General features: G+C 44.6%; 1 protein-coding gene across 1 annotated transcript in view; it reads right to left on the reverse strand.

Annotated features, from left to right (window-relative positions):
* Positions 1 to 12,643: 12,643 nt before the first annotated feature.
* The window catches only part of LINGO1 (leucine rich repeat and Ig domain containing 1), a 47,446-nt gene continuing 43,656 nt past the window's right edge, over positions 12,644 to 16,433 (reverse strand). The window contains 4 exon segments of the mRNA XM_074296522.1: positions 12,644 to 14,208; positions 14,211 to 14,330; positions 14,333 to 14,545; positions 14,548 to 14,935. Of these exon segments, the coding sequence (XP_074152623.1) occupies positions 13,085 to 14,208; positions 14,211 to 14,330; positions 14,333 to 14,545; positions 14,548 to 14,935 (1,845 nt within the window). The 3' untranslated portion in view covers positions 12,644 to 13,084.

Here is a 16,433-nt window from a genome sequence, read left to right on the forward strand (position 1 = left end):
ACTTGGAGCTTGAGGTTGCAGAGTAGAAAGGTTTCAGCTTAATACAAGGGAAAACTTCCCAACAATTAGAGTGCACGGGCCTGCCTCAGGAGGCAGTGAGCTCTGTGTTTATGGAGATCTAGCCCATTTGTGGGCTTGATGGAGGCTGAGTGAAAATAAGATCACTGAATTTAGAATAGGAAGAGACCTTAGATCTTCCTCATATTATAAATAAAGATGCTGAGGTTCAGGGATTGCACATGTAATAAGTAACAGAGCCAGGCCTTGAGTCTAAATCCTTTGACTATAAACATAATTCTCTTTCCACTACATGATGTAAATGTCCATGAGACTGTAGAGTCAATCTTAGGTTTTGGGAGGGGTTGGGCAGACTAGCCTCTGAGTCCCTTCCAACGGTGAGATTCAGTGAGTCTATGTCTCTCAGAGCTGTTTATGTTGACAGGGAACATAGGGAACATGTATGGTTTAAGCCAATGGTTTGCCAACCTGGGATCATGTTGTCAATAGACTTCCTTGAGGACCCAACTGAAGAGATCTTCATATAATCACACCAAAGCAGATTGGGGAGTCTGGAACTGGGAGCCTGGATTCTTAGCCTGGCTTTATGACTAATTCAATGCATGACCTTGGTCGGTAACTTCTCTCTGTTAGACCTTATTTTCATTTTCTATAAGATAATATGGTTGGACTAAATAGTGTCTAAGAGTCTTCCTGTCTCTTATAGCCTTTATCCTATTTAGTTAGATCTCCTTCAGCTCTAACATCCCATGTCCTGTATCTCCTCAAGCTCTTCTAATTTCTATTTCTTTATACTCCAGCTTTTCTCAGTAGCCATCTATAACTCCGCCATTCATCATTGTGTCCAAATCTGTTTGGAATCCATTTATATTTTCTGCCTGTACCTCCTCTTGGGAGTGATGAGTTCTCTAAGTTTATTATCCTCTGTGTGATGTTGAATGCTCTGTTGTTTGTCCTAAACTTACCTTAGAGAGGGGTCCCTCAGATGAATATTTAGGGATTTGGCCAATAAGCCTCAGCCTCAGTCTTTTTTCTATTGAAGAACCACAGTATCTTTCCCCTCATGGAACGTCCTTCAAAGCTTCATGGTTCAAAGAGAAAGGCAATGAGGCTGACACAATCTCCATTCTCTTGAAATAGGGAAAACAAACTGTCCAAGTTCCTCTATCACTGCAGGTCTTCCAGTGGAGTCTGGATGACCCTGTGTTAGCCATGTCATAGAGGAGATTCCAAGTCAGACAGGGTTTGGACTGGATGAACTCTGAGGACAAAGTTTTAACTCTTAGTGACAATGAGTATATGGGGGAAAGTGGTATTTTCCAACTGCCATCCCATGATGGCAGTTACATCAGTCACAAAAAGTATCTTCCAGGTAGGAGCTGACCCAGAATTCCTTTTGGGTTGAAGCAGCTGGTTCTCAAGGCTTGGAGATAATGGAGTAACTGTGATACTCTATATACCTCAATACACTAATAAGGCAGCTAGCCTAATATGATCATAGGCTGAACTAAAAGAGGAATAATTACAATCCCACTGCCCACTGCCCTGACCAGCCTAGGAAGACACAAAGAGAAACAATATCAAGGAAGAGGAATAAGGGAGATTGTCTAAAGAGGTTGGGACTACTGAACCTAGATTTTACAAGGAAATATACAATATAGAGGCAAGGCTCCATAATGGAAAATAAAGTTAGAACCGTGGAAGAATTCTACAGAATTCTACAGAAACATCAGGAGGCCTGATGCTCAGAATGAGTTAAGGCTGGTATGAGGAGATTAAGATAAAAAAGCCTATTTTAAAAATCTCTATTGGGAAGAAGAGAGTCAAAGAAGTGATGGAATCGCAACTCTAGATGAATGGCATGATCATAACAGATGATGGAGAGAAAAAAGAGTTGCTCAATTCCTTTTTGCTTCTGTTTTCTTTGCCAAGGAGAGAAGAGGTAGGCAAATATGACTAATGAGGAGTTGATAAATGGGATGTCAGGAGGTGGCAAGAGAGCATTGAATTACCCTTGATTAGTTCATTAGATCACTAGACCCAGACAACCTTCATCCTTAGGTGCTGAAATTGCTGAACCATTATCGGTGATTATTGCAAGATTGTAGAGAATGGGAAACATAGTACATGACTGGGGAAGGCAAATATTCCAGTTTTATTTAAAGGGAAAAGAATGGAGTGTGCAGACAATAAGCCAGTCAACTTGATTTTGATTTTTGCCAAAATTCTAGATGGTACCGTTAAAGGGTTGAAGAGTAAACATTTAGAAGGGGAAGTGGTTACAAAGTACCAGCATTGCTTCATCAAGAATGAATGGGTCATGCTGAACTCATCTTATTTACTAGAACAGGAGAATATTATTGTTATAGTTTACCTCAAATTCTAGCAAAATATATTTTAAAGTATCTCATCCTGTTCTTTTGGTAAAAATGGAAAGCAAATATTGCCTTAGAAGTACAATTAGATGAATGAATGATTCGATGGCTAGATACAAAGAGAAATCAATAACATTTCAATGATAGCTCGGAAGGAGGTATTCAGTGGAATGCTCCAGGGATCTGTGTTTAACATTTTTATCAATGACTTGAATAAAATGACAAGTCTGTTCAATTTTCAGAAGACATAAAGTTGGATTCTTAGCATACTAAGTCACATTAGAACCTGAGATTAATCTAGTAACATAAAACTTAGTAGGGACAAAGGTAGTCTTACCTTTGGGTCTACAAAATATAAGATGGATGAGATATATTAAACTGCATTTGTTCTGAGGATGGTCTGATGGTATTAGAGAACTGCAAGCTCAGTTCAAGTCAACCATGTGATATGTTATTCTTTTCCCACTTCAAAAAAGAAAAAAAAAACCTAATGCAATCATTACTTAACAGTCTTACATAATTGTTCCCTGTCCTGGTCACACCGTATCACAAGTATTATGTTCAGGTCTGGGCATTGCATTTTGAGAATGCTATTGTTAAGCTAGTGGAGGTCCAAGGAAGTGAGATTAGTTGGTGAAGGATCCCAAGATCATGCCATGTGAAGATGGGCTGAAGGATGTGGTCATAATTATCTTGAAGAAAAGTAGATGGAAGGGGAATATGTTATCTGTCTTTGAGTATCTGAAGAGTTCAACGCCTGTGGGAAAAAAGGATTAGATATATCCTTCTTCAGGTGCTAGAGCTATGGGCAAAAAGTATAGAATTCGAGGAGGTAAGTTGAGGCTTGATACAAAGGAAAGTCATCTTCATGAACGGATGCTGAGTGAAATGAGCAGAACCAGGAGATCGTTGTACACTTCAGCAATGATACTGTTTGAGGATGTATTCTGATGGAAGTGGAGATCTTCAACAAAGAGAAGATCTGATTCAGTTCCAATTGATGGACGGAATCAGCTACACCCAGAGAAGGAACACTGGGAGATGAGTGTAAATTGTTTGCATTTTTGTTTTTTTCCCAGGTTATTTTTAACCTTCTGAATCCAATTCTTCCTGTGCAATAAGAAACTCGGTTCTGCACACATAGATTGTATCTAGGATATACTATAACACATTTAACATGTATGGGACTGCCTGCCATCTAGGGAGGGGGTGGAGGGAAGGAGGGAAAATTCGGAATAGATGTGAGTTCAAGAGATAATGTAAAAATTACCCATGCATATGTACTGCCAAAAAAGTTATAATTATAAAATTAATTTTAAAAATGTAAAATAAAAAAAATAAAACTGAAAGTTCCTTGGAAAAAAAACGCAAAGGAAAGTCATCCAGCAACTGGAGCTGTCCAAAATGGAACTGGCTGATGAGAGATAGGTGAAGTTGCCCTTCACTTTATATTTTACAGTAGATACTGGATGGATAGTTGTTGGATTTGTTATAGAGGGATGATTCTCATTCAAGTATAAGCTAGGGAAAATAACTTTTGAGGTCCCTTTGAGATCCTGTAATTCTGAGAAACAAGAAAGCATCTTGGATCTTTTTTACATCATCAACCTTACTAGCTACTTGGTAAAACATATGGATCCCTTCTGCAAATATTATTTTGTTGTCTATATTCATAATTGGAGAAATGTTAAATTTCAGGCAGGATTTGGTGAAAATAAGGATATATTTTTTTCCCATATGAACTCATGGATCCCCTGAAATTCATCCATGGATCAAAGGTTAATAATCCTTAGTCCAGAGGATGGTGACAAGGCTTGTAAGGAGTCTTGAAACCAAGCTACAGGAGGATCTCTTGAGTGAAGTGGACATGTCTGGATTAAATAAGAGAAGATTTAGGAAAGACATGATTACTGTCTTCAAGTATTTTATGGGCTGTCACATGAGAGAGCAATTAGTTTCGTTTGATTTGGTCCCAGAAGGCAGGACTAGGTACAGAGAATGGAAAAGGAGGCAGATTTCAAGCTTAATAAAAGAAAAAAAAAGTCCTTTACAAAGAGAGCCTGGCAGTAATGGGGTTCTCCCTCTTTGAAGATCTTCTGGAAAAGGCTATATGGGGTTCACTGCATGTGATTCTTGTTTAGGATTGGATTTGACTAGATGGCCAAGGTCCCTGTCAACTCTGACATTTTGTGAATCTGGAGTTCTCTGAGAAATGCTTTGTCCAGTTCCATGGCCACTTTCTAGTTGTAGGGTCCTATGGGCAAAAGGTGGACAAACAAATTTTCCGTCTCTTCCTCTTTTTGCTCCCCCTTTCTTTTCTCTCATTTTATCTCCCTGAAAGAAGCTCCTTTCAGCCTTGTCTTTTCTGGACCTTGACCCAAGTCATCCCATGGTTATTCCACACCCAGAACTTAGCTCTGGGTTTCATCTTTAGTTCTCTCTGATCCTTAATTCAGCCTTCCTGGGGGCCTCCAGGCCTCCTGAGTCTGGAAGAAGCTGAGCTAGAGGGACCCAAGACAATAGCAGCAATGAATTGTTTCTCTGCTACTTCCCTGATCTGACCTGAATCTTTTACAGAGATGGGAATCAGAGTATCTTTGTGCAGAAGCTTCAGATCCCATCCCAACAGCGTGTGGAAATGGGAACATTAGTGACACCGTGGGAGTGCAAAGAGCTGAGAGGAGGGAGCCGGGCACTGTGCTGGCTGAGTCTCTGTTGGCTTTTCAGATCTTTTCTAAAAATGTTATCTTTTCTCCCTTGTTTATGCCTCTTAATTTTCCAAGTCCCTATGCCTGTCCAGATGCCTGAAGATATTCAGTCTTACTCAGCCTGTGTTCTCCCTACCACTGTTCTCTGTAATTCACCCCACAGAGCAGTCTCTATTCTTCAAATGGTGAACAATGTTTCAGGACCCAGTTGGGTCCTTAACACAGAAAAGTGGCATCTTAATGCAGAGATCCCAGTTTGGCTTCTGTGAAATTGTGTAGGGGAAGGGGGAGGATGGGAAGCATTGAGCCAGCAGGGGCTGGTGCTTGGCTTGGTAAAGCCTTTTGGAGAAGATATGCCATAGTGAGATGACATTGCTGAAGGGCTTAGCACAGTGATAGGCACACCGTAAGTGCTGGAGTAATCCTTGTACCCTTCCTATTTCACCCTCTGCAATGGAAAGATTGGTGGATTCCGAGTGTTCCCAATGCTGCTAATTATTAGCTGTGTGACCTTGGGCAAGTCACTTAAACTTACTAGATTTTTCTTTCTTCCTCCATAAAAAGAGGGAGTTGGGGTAGAGGACCTTTCAGTTTTGAATCTGTGATCCTATAGTTCAGAGCATCACTCCTGGCTTGGCCCTTTATAGGCTATGTAGCCTTGGACAACTCATATCATAGAAAGAAAAAAGAATAACACTGAAAGGACCTTACAAAGGATCATATTAAGAGGGGGAGGAATGATAGAATTCATCAAATTCAGCACCTCATGTCCCAGATGAGGGACACGAAGAAAAAGAACTTCTTCAAAGACATAGAATGGTAATTAGAAAAAAACTAGGATTTTAGAACCCAGAATTTTACCACTATTTCCAGTATTTGTACTTGCTCATAGTTTAACCCTTTCCCAAGTTGATACCTCTTTTATAATATGTCTGGTCTCACTTCACTTTTCTATGTACAAAATGGTAGTGATTATATTTGTTAATATCACAAGAACAGTCAAAATAAATAATTGAAGTGAGAGGTAGAGGCATAAGTAGGATGGAGCAAGCAGAGGATCCTAGAATAAAGAGGGTGCAAGAGTGCACTGCAAAAGTAGAACCAACCGAACTTAGCAGTTAGTTAGCAAGAATAATTAATATAAGAAGCTACCAATTGGCTGCTTACTTCCTCTGGAAGGGGTCTCATCACAAATGAAATCCTTCTTTATTTTGGGCAATGGCATTCTCAACAAGAGCCTTGTGCTATCATCTCTGACCCAATTGGTGTCCCAAGGACTCTGTCTCCCTATAGGTACTTATGTTCTTCTCTCAACTGTTGTGACCCAGAATCACAAAGTGCTATTCATATACATCAGTGGTCCTCAAACTTTTTAAATAGAGGGCCAGTTCACTGTCCCTCAGACAGTGGGAGGGCTGGACTACAGTAAAAACAAAAGCTCACACTCTCTCTCCGCCCCTCAGCCCATTTGCCAAAACTGGCGGATCACATAAATGTCCTCAGTGGGCCGCATGTGGCCCGTGGACCATAGTTTGAGAACCTTTGACACGGTTGAGGAAAATAGAGTACTGGACTTGGAATCAGGAAAACCTGGATTCAAATCCAGTATCTGACATTTACTAACAGTGTGACTATGGATGAACCACAAAAACTCCACTCAGTTTTCTTATTTATAAAATGAGGAGATGAGCCTTGGTGAATTCAAGGATCCCCTTCCAGCTTGGACTTTATGATACTATGAACCCATCAATATGGCTCCTCATTCTGTCCCCAATTAGTCATTTCTTGAGCAGCCCAAATATTAATCCAATTGACCATGGATATTGTTCCCTAAAGCAAAGTTCTGGGAAATTATTAATCCATATGAGTCATGGAATAACTTGGGATGGGGTGGAGTAGGCAGAGGAAGAACCAAGGAAGAGAATGCCTAGTCAAAATCAAATTGCTACAGTGACAAGATTATGTGATGATCAACAATGATTGACTTAGCTCTTCTCAGCAATACACTGAGCTAAGACAAATCAATAGACTTGGGACAGAAAATGCCATCTGCATCCTGAGAAAGAACTATGGAAACTGAATATGGATTGAAGCATACTATTGTCACATCTTTCTTGTCATTTGGTTGCTTTTTTTATACTCATGCTTTTTCCCTCTTGTTCTGATTTTTCTTTTACAACATGACTAATAGGAAAATATGTTTTAAATGATTGTACATGTATAACCTATATTAGATTGCTTGCTGTCTTGAGTGGGGAAAGGTAAGGGAGGGATGTAGAAAATAAACTAACTCAAAATCTAACAAAAATGAAGGTTGAACACTATCTTTACATGTAACTGGAAAAACAAATCATTATTAAGATTAAAGAAACAAAGCAAATGTGTTAGAGATGAATCTGGGGTGAGCCTTTCTCATCAAGGAGGTGGTTGTGAAATTCTTAAAAGATAAGCTCTTGACCCCATTAAAAAGATATGACCAAGCTCACAAAAAGATAGGGGTCTGGAGTCTTAGAGAAGGGGAAACTGGAGAGTGAGACTGTCAGACAGAGAACCTATAACATAACAAGGAATTCTAGAAATATAGCCTTGAACTCTCAGGGGGTTGGGGGAAGTGAGACTGTGAAGCGATTGCAAGGGGCTTTTTAATCCATATTTGGATCTGGAAATAAGCAAGCATATCTTCAGAAAGCTGAATAAATAATGTCTCACATATATGTATAATGACTTTTCAAGTGAATATAGATGCTGTAGGGATTAATAAAATTAAAATTCATTTTAAAATGCCACTGAATTCACAGCAGCTTTTTGTTTAATCCTGTATTTTCTTAGTAAATTAGGCTTGATGTAATGAATGCTAATAGGGCTTACACTATCGTGGTGTAGGGGGACCATGAAATTTTTGAGAATAAAAAAAATGTTTCCCATTCTCAGATATTGGAATTCATTGTTATAAATGCAGTAGACCTAGATTTTAGCATCAAAGAACTTGGCAGTTAGAAGGGACATCGTCCCACTGGTCTCTGAATTCTACTACACCATATCTGATGAGGGGGTCAGTCATCCATCCTTTACTCAAAGATCTCTACTGGGGAAGAGGAGCTCATACCTCCCAAGACAGCTGATTCTACTTTTGTTCAATACTGTTAGTGTATTTTTCTATATATCTAGCCAAAATTTGCCTCTAAGTCACTGTTGATGGAATGTATGCCCAGAAACCCCCTCTAACCCTAAATTCTCCATTTTGCAGAAAAAGAAATGGATCTAAAGTGATGAACTGACTTTAAATCAGAGCTTTTTGAATCATTCTATAGCAAGGCATTTGATGTTGGCATTTTCTCATACTAGCCTTGTATATAAGAAGGAAGACAGGTGAAATTAAGGTTGATTGAATAAATGGATGTAGGTTATGTGATCAACCTGGAGGGAAGTCTCTACTGGAGGGCATATGGTCCTATCTACTGCCATGTTCTGTTCAACGTTTTCATCAGTAGCCAAGATGAAGACAGAATGAATCAGTTATCATATTTATAAGTCCCAAATTCCTAAGAGAAAAGGAAGATAATGATTCCCACACTCAGGCTCCAAATAGATCTTGGTCAGCTGTAGAGATCAGCTGAGTCTTAGAGATGGAAGTTAGCAAGAATCAATGTAAAGTCTTCTAGGTAGGCCAAAAAAATCAATTGTACAAGTGCACACTTTGGGAAGCATGTCATATTCTTTTGAAAATGATTTGAAAAAAATATCTTGGGAATTTAAGTGGACACAGTTCAGTATGAATCAATGGTGTGATGCAGCAGAGAGAAAAATTAAGACATGAATAATTTGCATTCATAGAAGCCTATAGAAGAAACCTGGAGAACTTAGAGGGAGGCATATTGGAGAATAAGCCATTACAGCCATCTTTGAGTATTTTAAGGTCATCACATGGAAGAGGAATTGGTCTTGGCTCCAGAACCAGGAACAAAGGAATCGCTGTCATGGCCCCACATGTGCTTTATTTGGTATTTCTCCAGAACAGGTATCACACATTATAGTAGTATAGATGTCTTGTTTTCCTCCTGGGCTATAAACTCCCTAAGGGAATGAATCATGTTTAGTATAGTGCTCTGTATATAGTATACGTTTAATAAATATTTTTTGAAAAAGCAAAAATTGCCAGGAGGCATATTTCATGATATCATAACTAATAGACTCATAACGCTTGAGCTTGAAGGGACCTCGAAAGCCTTGGCCTGGAACTGAGGACAAAGGTGGGATTTGAACTCAGGTTGGCTGATTCATAATCCAATGCTCTTTTTTTTGGCTTTGCTGATGTTAGCACAATGTAAGGAATGGCTTCCTAACATTTAGGGCTATTCAAAAGTAGAAAGGGATCCCTTGGGAGGTAGTGAGTCTCCTGGCAAATGGAAAGTAGAAGGCTACTCTTCAGGGATATTTTAGAGAGAATCCTAGAGCTAGAACAGGGGTTCTGAACCTAGGGTCCATGAATACACACACACACACACACACACACACACACACACACACACACACACACACACACACACACACACACACCTGTTGTTGACTTTTACCTGCACAGATAAGAGTTGCACAAGATGACCATGGATCCTTTCCAACTCTCATGCTAGGGCTTTTGCTTTTTTGACTGTATAAGTGAGTTAGCCCAAAGGAAGCTGATTTGTAGACTTGGGGCAAAGCACTCAAGCTCCTGGATCCACAGCTTCTCTATCTGTAGAAAAGGGGTTTCTCCCAGTTTTGAGATTCTAGGAATCTGTGGTAGCCCCAAGGACTCCCAAACTTAGAAAGTGACCTGATGTTTTATAGAAGAAATAATCAATAACATTTTAAGCTTCTCCACTTCCCTCAGCTTCTCAAACAACACTTTAAGCTTTAATTCTGTTCCATTGAGTCCTTGCTGGGGGGAACCCAGCGAGGGGATTTCCAGTTCCTGCCAAAGTATACCTACCTCCCCAGCCCCATTAGGGTCATGGATCAAGAGACCTGAGAAGCTTTCTAGTCCGACTTCCTCATTTACACATGTGGAAACTGAGGCCCAGGCCAGTGAAGTAATTTTCTCAAAATCTATAAAGTGAAGTGTCCTGAGTCTCCTCAGGATGTTTCGTCACCTTCAAGAAAATGTGCTTCGTTGGGGCCTGGCCCCTAGACTGCAGTTATAGAAAACTATACCGTATTATGCAAAGAATGCTGAGTTTGGAGATTGAATCCTGACTCTGTCCCTTGCTACCTGAGTTAGAACATTTACATTAGGCCTTTGTTTTCCCATTTCTAAAAGGTGGGGGTTGGACCAGAGAGCCTTTGAGATGGCTTCTGGTCCTAGGCCTATGATTGCAAAGAGCAGACACCTGTCTCCCCTTTAGTCTTTCTATAGAGACAGACACCACAGTGTCTCCTTGGTGAGGTGGCTGAGAAGGCGAGGGCCCTAAGGTTAATTGGGGAGAAGATGGGGAAAAGGGATGGTTCAGGGACAGCTAGAGTGAGCAGCTGCTTGGACTCTCCCCACATCCTGACCTTCCCTTCCTCCCACTGCAGCCTTTCTCCAGGCTGCCACCACCAGACCCCTCATCATTCTCAGCTCAGGGAGACAGCACCGCTTTCATTCCTCGTTGCTCTCAAGGCCCCTAGGGCCAGCCTCCAGCCCCAGCTTCTCTCCATGTCTCTGCCTTTCTCCCCATCACCCCTCACCCCAAGCCAGGGAAGCTGCTATGAGAGGCCCAGGTTTCAGCCTTCTACCTTTTGTGCCCTCCCCATCCCCTCCTCCTCTCTCCACCTCCATTCTGTATCCTATGTGTAATCTAGCAAGGTTTCCCTTCCCTGTTACTCCCTTAGGGGAGATGGTAAACCAGCCTGCTAGGATTCAGTCTGAGCGGCTTCAAGGTGGCAAAGCTGGGATCCCAGAGGGAAAGGGGATTGAAGACCTCAACTAGGTCTGAGTGCATCTGCCTCATTGTGAAGACAAGGAAACTGAGGTCCAGAGAAAGAAAGCCCTTGCTCAGTGTGACAGATAGTCATGATTTGGACCCAGGCATTTGGATTCCAAGGCCAGCATTCTTCTCATTCTCCTCACACCTTTCCATGGGAAGTTTCAGAGACCAATTTTGGTCCATCCCAGGGTAGGGCATAAGTTCTGTTTCTGGGACAGTGGAATGGCCTGCCTCCACAAGTACTGAGCTCCCCTTCTCTGAAAATATTCAAGCAGAGGCTGGAAGATTGAGATGGGAATTGGAGGCTATTCCTTTAGGGGAGGGGTTCTCAAACTACGGCCCTCAGGCCAGATGTGATGCTGAGGACATTTATGTGGCCCACTGGGTTATGGCAAATGGGCTGAGGGGCGGAGACAGAGTGTTGTTTTTACTATAGCCCGGCCCTCCCACAGTCTGAGGGACAGTGAACTGGCCCCCTATTTAAAAAGTTTGAGGACCACTGCTTTAGGGGGTTTGAGGAACCTTGAGGGAATGTTGAGGATGATGGCCTTAAGGGCCTTTTGCTATGGAGACCCACAAAACTACCAACTGCTTTGATGATTTAAGACCACTCTAACTTTTGGCCTCTCGGGAAGGTACGGAGCCACAGGAAGCCTTTCTGAATCAAGAACTATTTGGTGCAATTCTGAACATACCCCCTCCTCCCTGGTAACTCGTGATCCATCCCCAGGTACCATCATCCTTTAGATGGAATCATATAGAGAAACCATGGTTCTTAGCTCCTTCCACTGGTCCCACATGGGGCAACCTCAGAACAGGAGCCACTCAGGACCAGGTGATGATGATAATGAACATAACAACAATATAACAATAACAACAGCAACATCCATGATAATAGCTCCCACAGACCTAGCTCTCTATAATTTATAGAAAGCATTTCCATCTGTTATCTCATGTAAACCTCACAACAGCCCTGTGAGGTAGGCCGGACAGATTTCATTACACCCAATTTATAAATGTCTAAACAGAGGCTCGGAGAGGAGAATCAACTTCCCCAAGTTTACACAGCCAGTCAGTGGCAGAACTGGGGCTTTAACCCAGGGCCACGTCCCCGCTACCCAGACTTATGATTTTCCCATGGATCCTTGGCTTTGGGGAAACCACAGGGCAACCACTCATCCCTGGCACTGAATGGTCAGCTGCTTTCCCCCCTTAGGCCATCCCGCCTCCACAGCAGGTAACACGGAAACCCCAAGCTGGAATCCAACCAGTTGACCCCTAGACTTCACACCAGCCTTTAGGCCAGGACCTGACTAGAGAAGTATTTTCTGAGTGGAAGGTCTGACAGACCTGGAGGCTGCAGTAGGGATTGGGAGAAACAATACCACTGTGACCTCTTTTCCAGGGGAGGCCCTCTTCACAGGCTAAGAAGATGAAAGAGGAGGACACAAAAGAGGAGGAAGAGGGGAGATCTGATTGGGCATGAGCTCTAGACAGATCAGGAAGTCAAAAGTTTGCATTCCAACTATCTATAGGAAATAGTTTTTTTTTTATTATTTCAAGTTTTCATAAAAATCCATAATTATTGAAACCCAAGTTACAGAGGAAGTTCTTAACTTTTTTATTGATTTATTGAATTTTTTGTGTTTCTCGGTTCGTTGTTTGTTTTGTTCTGCAGTGGCCTCTGACTCCAGTCCGTCAGAGCATGTCCCTACAAACACTGAGTCCAAATACCTGGCCAGATGTTGTCCTTGTATAAAGAGAGCAGGTGTTGAGGGCCGGGGCCGGGCCAGGGCTGTGTACCACAGGGGGCGAGGGCAGTAGGGGTGAGATGGGGTGGTAAGGATGGGAGGAGTGGAATTGTGAGAGAGACAGAGAGAAAGAGAGAGAAAAAAGAGAGAAAGAGAGAAGGAAAAAGAGAGGGAGCAAGGGGGTGGGAAAAGAGAGAGATTGCCATGTTAAGTCTCAAAGTTTCACGTCCGTGGGCCTGGGGTGGTCGCTTCCTGCACCCCTGGGCACCCTTGCCCCCTGCCCGGCCTCAGATCATTTTCATATTAAACTTGCGGGGTGCATCGGCAGAGCTGATGCCAGCGTCCGACTTGCGGGGGACATATTCGATCTCAATGTTGTGCTTTGTGTTGCCTTTTCCTCGGCTCCAGAGAAACAGGAGGACAAGGCAGAAGAGGACCACGCCCAGGAAGGAGATGAAGCCCATGGTGGTGGCGATGATGAGAGTCTTGATGTCGAAAGGGAAAGGCACGGTGGTGCGCGTGCTGTTGGCGTCGCTCTCGTTGGGCAAGTTGGAGATGAAGGCGAAGGTCTTATTGGGCTGATGGGGCCAGTCCGGCGAGTAGCTCCGTACATGCAGATGGGCCAGCATGGAGTCGTTCCCGCCGGCGTTGGCAGCGATGCACAGGTAGGTGCCGTTGTCCTGGATCTGGGCGTAGCGCACCTCCAGGGTGCCGTCGGGGAAGACGGTCAGCCGTCCGTTGCTCTTGGCAGAGATGAGGTGCTTGCGGGGCGAGAGCCAGAGGATCATGGGCGGGGGGTCCCCATCGGCCCGGCAGACAAACTGCACCGTGTGGCCTTCGTCCACAAAGACCTGCTGCGGCTTGCGGTCCCGGATCCGGGCACGGCGGCAGGTGAAGTAATTAGGCAAGAGGACATCGGGGAAGTCCTTGAACTCCTTGCCCTGGACGAACTCTGGCGTGGCGCATGTCGGCTGCTGCTTGTTGAAGTTGAGCCGCCAGCGGCGCCGGAAGACCCAGAGCAGGCGGCAGTCACAGGCCAGCGGGTTGTTGTCCAGGATCAGCGTCTCCAGGTTGCCCACGGAGTGGAAAGCGGACTCCTCCAGGGTGGTCAGCTGGTTCCCGGACACGTTCAGGATACGTAGGTAGTTGAGTCCTCGGAAGGCGTAGGGCTCCACCATCATGAGCTGACCCCCCACCAGCTGGATCTCCTGCAACCGGAGCAGGTCGTGGAGCATGGACCCCTCGATGGTGAGGATGGGGTTGTAGGACAGGTTGAGGAAGCGGAGATAGACCAGGTGGCGCACCGAGACATAGGGGATGGCGGTCAGGTTGCAGTGAGTGATGGACAGCGAGGTCAGGTTGAGGCCGTAGAGGCAGTTGGATGTCATGGTGTCCAGGTACGGCCAGTGGAGATCTCCAGGACCTTGAGGCGGTACAGCCTCTTGAACGAGTAATCGCGGATGGCATTGATGTTGAGATGGCGCAGCCGCAGCACGATCAGCCCGTGCAGGTGGGAGAGCGCCTCGGTGGGATGGAGGTCAGGTTGCACTTCTCCAGCGTGAGCTGCTCCAGGCTGTTGAGGCCGCTGAAGGCTCGGTGGGAGATGTAGACGAGGTCATTGTCTCCGACCTCCAGGGACTTGAGGTTATACAGGTCCTGGAACATGTAGTCCAGGAGAATGACGATCTTGTTCTCGCTGATGTCCAGCTTGGTCAGGTTGCTGAGGCCCGTGAAGACACCCAGGGGATGAGTTTGAGCCGATTGCTGCGCAGCCCCAGAGTCCTGAGGTTGAAGAGATTGTTGAAGGCTCCGGGCTCAACAGCACTGACAATGTTCTCATTGAGTTCCAGCTCTTCCAAGTGTGGGTAGCTGGCGAACTCGTCCTGGTTGAGAGTCTTAATGCGGTTCTTACCCAGGTCCAGGAGCCGGGTCTCCGTGGGGATGCCCTCGGGCACGGCGATGAACCGCTTGCGGTGGCAGAGGACGGAGCGTTCCTGGGGCAAGCATTCGCAGCGGGGCGGGCAGCCCGTGGCCGAGCCCGACAGCACAGAGCCCAGCACCAGCAGGAGGATCGGCTGCCAGCAGGCCAGGATGGGGGTGTGCATGCTAGCGTCCCAGGAGATCATCCTCTCTCTCACCTGCAGCCGAGACAAACACAAGAGGGAGGAACGGCGTTAGACAGACTCTAGCAAGGGATCGGAGCGATGGATGTTAGAGCACAAGGGGCTTAGAGACCCCCGAGCTACCCGGCTCGTTTGACAAAGAAGGAAACTGAGGTCTAAAAAAAGGTGAGATGATGTATTCGGAGTCCTTGGGCGCCAAACCCAATGTTCTTTCTACTGCTCAAAGGGAGCAGGACGGAACAATAATAACACTAGTAAAGGATATCCTGTTTTCAGAATTACATGTAAACCACTATTTTGTCCAGTTTTCCTAAGCCCTGAGACAGAGGTCAAGCAGGTCTGAGAATCCCTATTTTATGGCTGAGGAAGTAGAAACCCAGCAAAGTTGAAGGCAGAACGTGTCGTCTTCCTCAGGAGAATGAATGTCAGCTCCCTGAAGATAAAGGCCTTGGATTTTTCTCTCTGTACCCCCAGAGCCCAGGCCTGGCACACAGTAGGTATTTTAATAGATGTCCATTGACTGGTTACTGTTCAGGGGCCCCGAGGCAGGGATGGAGGGACAGAGGGAGGAAAGCAGAGATTTTAAGACCCTGGGATTGGGATTGTAGACACAATTCAGCTCCCACTGACACAATGTTGTGATGTGACTTCCCCTTCAGCAAGCATTTGCTACAAGGTGTCAGGGGAAGGAAATGGGTCCTGATCTCAAGAGGCTTCTTGAGGGGAATGTGAAGGTGTAGGTGTATATGTATATGTATATGTATATACTGTGTGTATATGTGTCTATATATACATTTATATGTACATGTATGCATGCTTGTATATGTGTATCTGTATTGTGTGTGTGTGTGTGTGTGTGTGTGTGTGTGTACATATAGTGTATATGTACACAGACATACACATCGATATTTTCAAAGTAAATATAAAGGGAATCAGGCTGGGTCTTGTGGAGGAGGCAGAGGAACCAAACCTTGAAGGTGAAAGGTCCTGTGTGGCAGTGGGGGTAGGGAAAGAATATCTTCCATCCCTGGGGCATCCCGTGCAAGGGTATGGAAGCAGGGAAGTTGTGTATGGTAAACAGCCCAAATAAGAGAATCCTCACTCAACAGACAAGGAGGCAGGGGGGGGGGGAGGGGGAGATTAAATCTAAAGAGATCCCGCCACCTCTCTGGTTTCCATCCATTCTGCACATCTGAATGGCGTTCCTAGAGGCAGGGCTCCCCAGCTCATGGACCAGCGACATGTCCCCACAGTTCCGAGGCAGAATCAGCCCTCTGTCTGTCCAGGAGGAGCTCCCCAGATTGTAGAAAAGCAGCCATAACTGCAGGTGTAAGTCACTTAGCTCTTCCTTACCCACTCACTTCCTTCTCCTGCTGGGCATCTCCTTCTTAGCTCAGGATCTCCTCCTTCTATGTCTAACCCCACAGGATAGCCCTGCAGAAGCCCATGTCCTTCCCTGTACACAATGAGATGGTCCTGAATCCGTGTGGATCCTTAGAAAGAACCATGGCCA

This window comes from Sminthopsis crassicaudata, chromosome 2 (genome assembly GCF_048593235.1).
Source record: "Sminthopsis crassicaudata isolate SCR6 chromosome 2, ASM4859323v1, whole genome shotgun sequence".
NCBI lineage: Eukaryota > Metazoa > Chordata > Mammalia > Dasyuromorphia > Dasyuridae > Sminthopsis > Sminthopsis crassicaudata.